Here is a 9,731-nt window from a genome sequence, read left to right as displayed (position 1 = left end):
AAATGTTTGAGAAAATCGTATTTATATTTAAAAACAGAAGAAAATGTAAAAAGACCAGACGTCACATCTCATTTGCAACGGCGGAGTTTAAAGCTTTAAAAATCAACGCTGGTTAGAGACTTTTTTTGCATACTATTGTGTGCTGATGAAATTTTTGCCGCTGTGACAGCGGGAAATTCTCCACCCTTCACGCACGCCCACCGGCTCCGGTAACTCACACCGCGCTGGGTATTGTAGTTTAATTCTAAGCGCAGTGAATGGGTGAGGGTGGATCAAGCAGCAGCATGAGAACTACAACCCCCATGACGAACAGAAACATGAGCGCGCTGAATGAGAGCATAAAGATGGGGGGCAGGGGGGTTTGAAACTAGGCGATGATGAGACGATTGCACGATTCTCTGATGAGCGTGGTACAGTTAAGCATTTGAAAATGCGGTTCGGCCTCGTATAGAAGAAACATGTTCTTAAGTGATTTGGCTTTTTATTTGATAATTTTATTCTTTGCTTTAATTTGCGGTTAGAAGGACATTTTTTTTTTACAGTTGCGTCTCTACAACCTTGCATCCTTGTTCCTGGCTTTCGTCAGGTTCACCAGACAGACTCGACTTCCTCACTGTGCCGATATGTATCGCTTGCAGTCACTGGCAGCTCGATCACTGATCGCCGGAGCTCTCGATCAGTGTACCCCCTTAACACTGACATCTCTTACTGGGGTACGACACAAATCTCAAGGTCCGTCCGTGGAGAAGTACGGCCAGATGCGCTTCCTCACCGCCGAGGCTAAAGTGTCTGCTGGGCGCCTCAACGGAAAGATGCGAGAGAAAACCCTGACTATGGACACACTGAACCCGCAGGTGAAGGCTGTGGAGTACGCTGTGAGAGGACCCATCGTCATCAAAGCCGGAGAGATTGAGAAATACTTGGAGGAGGTGAGAAAATGTTTCATAGATTGTTGTTTCAATGCAGCATCCCAGAGCTAAGTTACATGTTCGTAAATGTTTGCTTTTGGACACCCCAATAAAACAAGCGCGGTAAAGTTAGTTTTAGGTTCGATATTCGCCAGACATTCGCTTTCGCGTGCCTCTGTTCTATAGAGTCGACAGTCCTAAAAAGATACCACTACCACGATTAGTTTTAACAATATGCAACAACTTTATATCGACATGAAAATATTATTTAAAAACCGCCCAAGTGTTCTGTAGCAGCAAATTTAAACCGGAGAAAGCGTTGACGTGCTATAGCGGCGCTTGATGCGTAAGGGACCGTCTGACAATTCCAACGATTGGGTTTAAAACGTCCAATGTATTTTAACTAACCTGACTTTTAACATTTAAAATAAAACATTGACAAACTGTAAAGCGTGTATAACTCATAGTGATTTACTACAGGCGGGATTTTGCCAATACCTTCCTTCATATATGCAGTACAGTACACAATTATAATAAACTACTATAATTACCTAAACGGCTGTTCAAGGTGGTACTACATTCCTAGTGTCCAGACTGACTTACTACAGGTGAGATTTTGCAGATATCTCCCTTACTGTACGTACAGTATATAATTATTCTTACTGTGCGTTCACACCGCCGGCGGCGAGAGCGTTCCAAAGGCTGTAGCACGTTTGTAGTTACAAGACTGATTTACTACAGGTGAAATTTTTGTCAATTTCTTTCTTACTGTACGTACAGTACATAATTATTTTTAGAAAACAATTACTGTAATTCAACATAAGGTTTTTTTATGTTCCAACGGTTGTAGTACATTCCTAGTGGCCAGTCTGACTTACTACAGGTGAAATTCTGCCAATATCTCCCTAACTTTATGTTCCAAAGGTTGTAGTACAGTCCTAGTGGCCAGGCTGACTTACTACAGGTGAAAATTAGCTAATTTCTTTCTTACTGTATGTACGGTACATAATTATTCTTAAAAAACAATTACTGTAATTCACCAAAAGGGTTTTTTCATGTTCCAAAGGCTGTAGTACATTCCTAGTGGCCAGACTGACTTACTACAGGTGAAAGTTTGCCAATATCACCCTTACGTACATACAGTACATAATTATTTTTCAAAAACCATTACTGTAATTGACCAAAAGGGTTTTTTCATGTTCCAAAGGCTGTAGTACATTCCTAGTGGCCAGACTGACTTACTACAGGTGAAAGTTTGCCAATATCACCCTTACGTACATACAGTACATAATTATTTTTCAAAAACCATTACTGTAATTGACCAAAAGGGTTTTTTCATGTTCCAAAGGCTGTAGTACATTCCTAGTGGCCAGACTGACTTACTACAGGTGAAAGTTTGCCAATATCACCCTTACGTACATACAGTACATAATTATTTTTCAAAAACCATTACTGTAATTGACCAAAAGGGTTTTTTCATGTTCCAAAGGCTGTAGTACATTCCTAGTGGCCAGACTGACTTACTACAGGTGAAAGTTTGCCAATATCACCCTTACGTACATACAGTACATAATTATTTTTCAAAAACCATTACTGTAATTGACCAAAAGGGTTTTTTCATGTTCCAAAGGCTGTAGTACATTCCTAGTGGCCAGACTGACTTACTACAGGTGAAAGTTTGCCAATATCACCCTTACGTACATACAGTACATAATTATTTTTCAAAAACCATTACTGTAATTGACCAAAAGGGTTTTTTCATGTTCCAAAGGCTGTAGTACATTCCTAGTGGCCAGACTGACTTACTACAGGTGAAAGTTTGCCAATATCACCCTTACGTACATACAGTACATAATTATTTTTCAAAAACCATTACTGTAATTGACCAAAAGGGTTTTTTCATGTTCCAAAGGCTGTAGTACATTCCTAGTGGCCAGACTGACTTACTACAGGTGAAAGTTTGCCAATATCACCCTTACGTACATACAGTACATAATTATTTTTCAAAAACCATTACTGTAATTGACCAAAAGGGTTTTTTCATGTTCCAAAGGCTGTAGTACATTCCTAGTGGCCAGACTGACTTACTACAGGTGAAAGTTTGCCAATATCACCCTTACGTACATACAGTACATAATTATTTTTCAAAAACCATTACTGTAATTGACCAAAAGGGTTTTTTCATGTTCCAAAGGCTGTAGTACATTCCTAGTGGCCAGACTGACTTACTACAGGTGAAAGTTTGCCAATATCACCCTTACGTACATACAGTACATAATTATTTTTCAAAAACCATTACTGTAATTGACCAAAAGGGTTTTTTCATGTTCCAAAGGCTGTAGTACATTCCTAGTGGCCAGACTGACTTACTACAGGTGAAAGTTTGCCAATATCACCCTTACGTACATACAGTACATAATTATTTTTCAAAAACCATTACTGTAATTGACCAAAAGGGTTTTTTCATGTTCCAAAGGCTGTAGTACATTCCTAGTGGCCAGACTGACTTACTACAGGTGAAAGTTTGCCAATATCACCCTTACGTACATACAGTACATAATTATTTTTCAAAAACCATTACTGTAATTGACCAAAAGGGTTTTTTCATGTTCCAAAGGCTGTAGTACATTCCTAGTGGCCAGACTGACTTACTACAGGTGAAAGTTTGCCAATATCACCCTTACGTACATACAGTACATAATTATTTTTCAAAAACCATTACTGTAATTGACCAAAAGGGTTTTTTCATGTTCCAAAGGCTGTAGTACATTCCTAGTGGCCAGACTGACTTACTACAGGTGAAAGTTTGCCAATATCACCCTTACGTACATACAGTACATAATTATTTTTCAAAAACCATTACTGTAATTGACCAAAAGGGTTTTTTCATGTTCCAAAGGCTGTAGTACATTCCTAGTGGCCAGACTGACTTACTACAGGTGAAAGTTTGCCAATATCACCCTTACGTACATACAGTACATAATTATTTTTCAAAAACCATTACTGTAATTGACCAAAAGGGTTTTTTCATGTTCCAAAGGCTGTAGTACATTCCTAGTGGCCAGACTGACTTACTACAGGTGAAAGTTTGCCAATATCACCCTTACGTACATACAGTACATAATTATTTTTCAAAAACCATTACTGTAATTGACCAAAAGGGTTTTTTCATGTTCCAAAGGCTGTAGTACATTCCTAGTGGCCAGACTGACTTACTACAGGTGAAAGTTTGCCAATATCACCCTTACGTACATACAGTACATAATTATTTTTCAAAAACCATTACTGTAATTGACCAAAAGGGTTTTTTCATGTTCCAAAGGCTGTAGTACATTCCTAGTGGCCAGACTTACTTACTACAGGTGAAAGTTTGCCAATATCTCCCTTACTGTACGTACAGTACATAATTATTCTTAGAAAACAATTACTGTAATTCAACATAAGGGTTTTTTTATGTTCCAAAGGTTGTAGTACGTTTGTAGATACAAGGCTGACTTACTACAGGTGAAATTTTGCTAATTTCTTTCTTACTGTATGTACAGTACATGATTATTCTTAGAAAACAATTACTGTAATTCAACATAAGGTTTTTTTTATTTTCCAATGGTTGTAGTACATTCCTAGTGAACAGTGTGACTTATTACAGGTGAAATTTTGCCAATATCTCCCTTACTGTACATACAGTACATAATTATTCTTAGAAAACAATTACTGTAATTCACCAAAAGAGTTTTTTTTATGTTCAAAAGGTTGTAGTACAGTCCTAGTGTTAGACTATATACGCTTACTGTATATACTGTAAACTGTCTATTGGCCACTGAGTTATTTTTGGTAAATATATTACGCACAAGTAGGTATTGGAACTGCTGTTGCTTCTACAACACATTTCTTTAATTGATTCAAAAACAATACACAAAAGATGTTTTCTTTTTATTATAAGAGCTTAATTAATCACATTCTCACCGTTATAAATAACGGTATTGTTTGTCATTTCCAAAATTGGACAGAGACAGATTGGTCCAGATCTCAGAATTATATGGAATGGTATGCCCTACATTCCGTTTTGAGAACTTTTTCACGACAACACTGAAACCACCTGTTAAAGCCCACAGGTCCTTTGCTGCCTTTTGTTTCCTACCACCAGTCATATTCTACAAAGTTATTAAATAGACAATGTTAAAGTACAAATAAAATTGTAATATAGAAATGACAATAACAAAACTAAAACAGTGAAACATTAATGTGTATTGCTGAAATTGAAGGCTTGAAAACTTAAGCAAAACAAATAAATGCTTACACACTCTACAAACTAACTGTAAATTCTGTAATGCAAAAGAACTATAGGCTACATATTAATGTTTGCGTCAGTCTTAACTTAAGAAATCAATTATTTAAAATGTTTAACAGTTTACACGAAATACAATTGTATTTAGTCGAAAATTATAGTCCAATGTCAACACATACTCATTTGCACAAAATTTGCTATATTTAAGAGTTAAAGTACGGGAACCGTACTGCATTTTCAATAAATTGTATTTATGTCATATTAAAAGGCTACTTTTACTACTACTACTACTAATAATGATGATAATAATATTTATTTATTTATGTATTTATTTATATATTTTTTTATTTATCAGAGCCTAAATCCCAAGGCCCCTCAATCCAGTTTGAACAAAAAAATGTGCATGCATCATCCTCAGACCCTCATGACAAAAAACTGTTTTGCCTATATCTTGCAACCCCAATTTCAACATGCCAATTTTCGTTAATTTCTTATGCTTGGGGCTAAACAGCAAATTCTGTCAAGTGAATGATAAGGGCTGTAATACTAATATTATCCACAAGAGAAGCAGGATAATGCACCACTTTACGTCTAATATTTTTAAATCCGTATTAATGTCAGTGAATTTCTTTATGTACTTCTTGAGATTAGTTGCCATTTTTGGAACGTTCCAATTTTTCTTATCAGTTTAATCAAACCCTAACCTACATTGTCAGTGGAGGTTAAAGACTGATGACTTTGACATAAAAATACAACGGTTTGGAAATAGACTATAAATTCATTTGCATCGTTTTTTTCCCTTTGATATATATGCAACTTTTGAACCCCAGTAATCGATAATATATTCTTAGTTGCTTTTATGTTAACATAATGGGCAATATCTCTTGGATAATAAAATCACAAGTTTATGCTACTGACAGTCAACTGACAATCAGGATGAGCAATTGTTGTAATACTCACCAGTTATGATCTCTGAAGTTAAGACAAAGTAATGCATGTCAAAAATAAAATTCGAAATAAAAACAATTTCACTTGAGGTAATCTAAGAGGAATAACCAAGTCGATCGCGAAAGCAACACAGTGATTGGAATGTGCTACTATGATATTTTGGCAGCACTTTTGGTAAGGTTGTAATAAGGTAACCTTTTATGAACTTTTTTCCACTTTTGTTCTTTCTTTATATTCTTTGAGATATCTACATTTTCAAGATTTGTTAACACAACTTTTTTTTTCTTTTGTGAACTCAACTTAGATAATTAATGTTTTTCAGATAACATTATATTTTGAGTTTCTGTTGATTGATCATTTACTTTGCACTAACTCCGATTTAGTTCAGTTTTAGATTTTTTAACCCAATTTTGTAAGGCAAACAGGTTACATACTTTTTTTTAATTAAATCAACAAATAATTTTACAGCATAATTTGTGTGTTTGTGTGTACATGTGTTTGTGTGGTCCTTGTAACCCCTAGTAAATGTTCCCACTAAGATGGAAATACCTGTTTGTTTGCTTTTTTGTTTGTTTGTTTGTTTGTTTATTCCATGCCATTCCATGCCTGCTATGAGGAATCAATCATAAATCATAAATCATACAGAATATTGTTTTTTGTACATTAATACATGCATATCGTTTTCTGTTATGGTAGGTTTAGGGGTAGGGTTATGGGGATAGAACAGAATATACAGTTTAAAAACCATTATGACTATGGAGAGTCACCCATAAAACTTTGAAACACAACATGTGTGCTTGTGTGTGTGTGTGTGTGTAGATATATGTATGCATGTGGAACCTAACCTGGTGGAAACATAAATGCATACATAAGTGATAATGCATAATGGAACACATGTGTCAGACCCTGTTCCATGTTTTGTGTGTTTTGCTCCCCAAGTGTTAGTCCTTCCTGTTCCCATTGTGTTCCCCGATTAGTTCTTCTTTTGTTCCCAGCTGTGTTTAGTTTATTATCCTCATTCCCCTGTGTTTATAAGCCCCAGTCTGTTCAGTTTGGTTTTGTCGGGTCTACTTGTTGAATGTATATGTCTACCCTAGCTAAGTATGTTTTCCTTGCTCCCTGGATGTGATTAAAATCTATCCATGAGGAATAATACCTGTAACACAACTTTTATATATAAACCAAATGGTATTCCAAGAACAACTGGACAGATTATAAAGCAACAATGTTCAAATCAACAATTATGTTCTATCTTACACAGTAACTAACAATAAGGCCAATTACTTTGGGTTGTAATGTAGGGACCATCACCTTGCAACTGAACATCAGAAACATGACCAAAAGACCTGGAGTTGATTCTGGAAGGAAGATAAGACCATAAGGGTGACTATCATGTAAAAACAAAGTGTGTAAGTAGTGGAGACATACTATGCTGCCATGCCAGGTGGCTACATCAGCGGATGAGAAATACAAGATATGAAAATATTGACACATACAAATTAACAGGAGTAGGTGCCAGAAAAGACATCTTACAGCAGCAAAAGGTAACTTACGGCATCCTCACACAACAAACACTTTTTAAGACAACTTAAATCTCACCTGTAGTAAGTCTTGTAACAAGTAATGTACTACAACCTTTGGAGCATGAAAAAAATCATTTCGGGGGACTTACAGTATTATTTTCATGAAAATATTTGTGTACTGTACACATATGAACGGAAGGTATTGGCAAAATTTCACCTGTAGTAAGTCAGTCTAGTAACTACAAATGTACTACAGACTTTGGAATATGAAAAACCCATTTGTTGAATTGCAGTAATTTTTTCATAAAACTATTTGTGTACTGTAAATACAGTAAGGGAGATATTGGAAAACTTTCACCTGTAGTAAGTCAGTCTCGTAACTACAAATGTACTACAGCCTTTGGAACATGGCAAAACCCTTTTGGTCAATTACAGTAATTGTTTTCGAAGATTAATTATGTACTGTAATGTACAGTAAGGGTGATATTGGCAAACTTTCACCTGTAGTAAGTCAGTCTGGCCACTAGGAATGTACTACAGTCTTTGGAATATGAAAAAAACAGTTTCAGTGAATTACAGTAATTGTTTTTTAATAATAATTATGTACCGCACGTACAGCAAGGGAGATATTGCCATAATTTCACCTTTAGTAAGTCAGTCTTGTAACTAAAAATGTACTACACCCTTTGGAACATTCAAAAACCCTTTTGGTGAATTACAGTAATTGTTTTTTAAGAATAATTATGTACTGTACGTACAGTAATAAAGGAATTGGCAAAATTTCAGCTGTAGTAAGTCAGTCTTGTAAATACAAATGACTGTTTTTTGCAGATTAATTATGTACTGTATGTACAGTAAGGGTGATATTGGCAAAATGTCAGCTGTAGTAAATCAGTCTTGTAACTACAAATGTGCTACAGCCTTTGGAACATGAAAAAACCATTTTGGTGAATTACAGTAATTGTTTTCTAAGTATAATTATGTACTGTATGTACAGTAAGGTATATATTTGAAAAATTTCAGCTGTAGTAAGTCCACTAGGAATGTACTACAACCTTGGAACATGAAAAAAGCCTTTTGGTGAATTACAGTAATTGTTTTTTAATAATAATTATGTACTGTACATACAGTAAGAAAGAAATTAGCAAAATTTCACCTGTAGTAAGTCAGTCTGGCCACTAGGAATGTACTACAGCCTTTGGAACATGAAAAAAGCCTTTTGGTGAATTACAGTAATTGTTTTCTAAGAATAATTATGTACTGTATGTACAGTAAGGGAGATATTGGCAAACGTTCACCTGTAGTAAGTCAGTCTGGCCACTAGGAATGTACTACAGCCTTTGGAACATGAAAAAAGCCTTTTGGTGAATTACAGTAATTGTTTTCTAAGAATAATTATGTACTGTATGTACAGTAAGGGAGATATTGGCAAACGTTCACCTGTAGTAAGTCAGTCTGGCCACTAGGAATGTACTACAGCCTTTCGAACATAAAAAAACCCATTTTGTAAATTACAGCAATTCTTTTCTGAGAATAATTATGTACTGTATGTACAGTAAGGGTGATATTGGCAAAATTTCACCTGTAGTAAATCAGTCTTGTAACTAAAAGTGTACTACAGTCTTTGGAACATGAAAAAACCCTTTTGGTGAATAACAGTAATTGTTTTCTTAGAATAATTACCTTTTGGTCAATTACAGTAATGGTTTTTGAAAATTAATTATGCACTGTATGTACAGTGAGGGTGATATTGGCAAACTTTCACCTGTAGTAAGTCAGACTTGCCACTAGGAATGTACTACAACCTTTGAAACATGAAAAAAACCCATTTGGTGAATTACAATAATTGTTTTCTTAGAATAATTAAGTACTGTACATACAGTAAGAAAGAAATTGGCAAAATTTCAGCTGTAGTAAGTCAGTCTTGTAAATACAAATGTACTACAGCCTTTGGAACATGAAAAAACCGTTTTGGTCAATTACAGTAATTGTTTTCTTAGAATAATTAAGTACTGTACATACAGTAAGAAAGAAATTGGCAAAATTTCAGCTGTAGTAAGTCAGTCT

The 9,731-nt window shown here is 35.3% G+C and overlaps 1 protein-coding gene across 1 annotated transcript in view; it reads left to right on the top strand.

The window, feature by feature from the left end:
• Positions 1-349: 349 nt before the first annotated feature.
• The window catches only part of LOC107723139 (alanine aminotransferase 2-like), an 18,956-nt gene continuing 9,574 nt past the window's right edge, over positions 350-9,731 (top strand). Inside the window, exon 1 of the mRNA XM_016531667.1 lies at positions 350-929. Within this exon, the coding sequence (XP_016387153.1) occupies positions 624-929 (306 nt within the window). The 5' untranslated portion in view covers positions 350-623. The remainder of the gene's footprint in view (positions 930-9,731) is intronic.

This window comes from Sinocyclocheilus rhinocerous, unplaced genomic scaffold (assembly GCF_001515625.1).
Source record: "Sinocyclocheilus rhinocerous isolate Xijiao unplaced genomic scaffold, SAMN03320098_v1.1 scaffold725, whole genome shotgun sequence".
Classification (NCBI taxonomy): Eukaryota; Metazoa; Chordata; class Actinopteri; order Cypriniformes; family Cyprinidae; genus Sinocyclocheilus; species Sinocyclocheilus rhinocerous.
The sequence above is the reverse complement of the archived record's forward strand: the minus strand, read 5'-3'. Positions and strand labels throughout refer to the sequence as shown.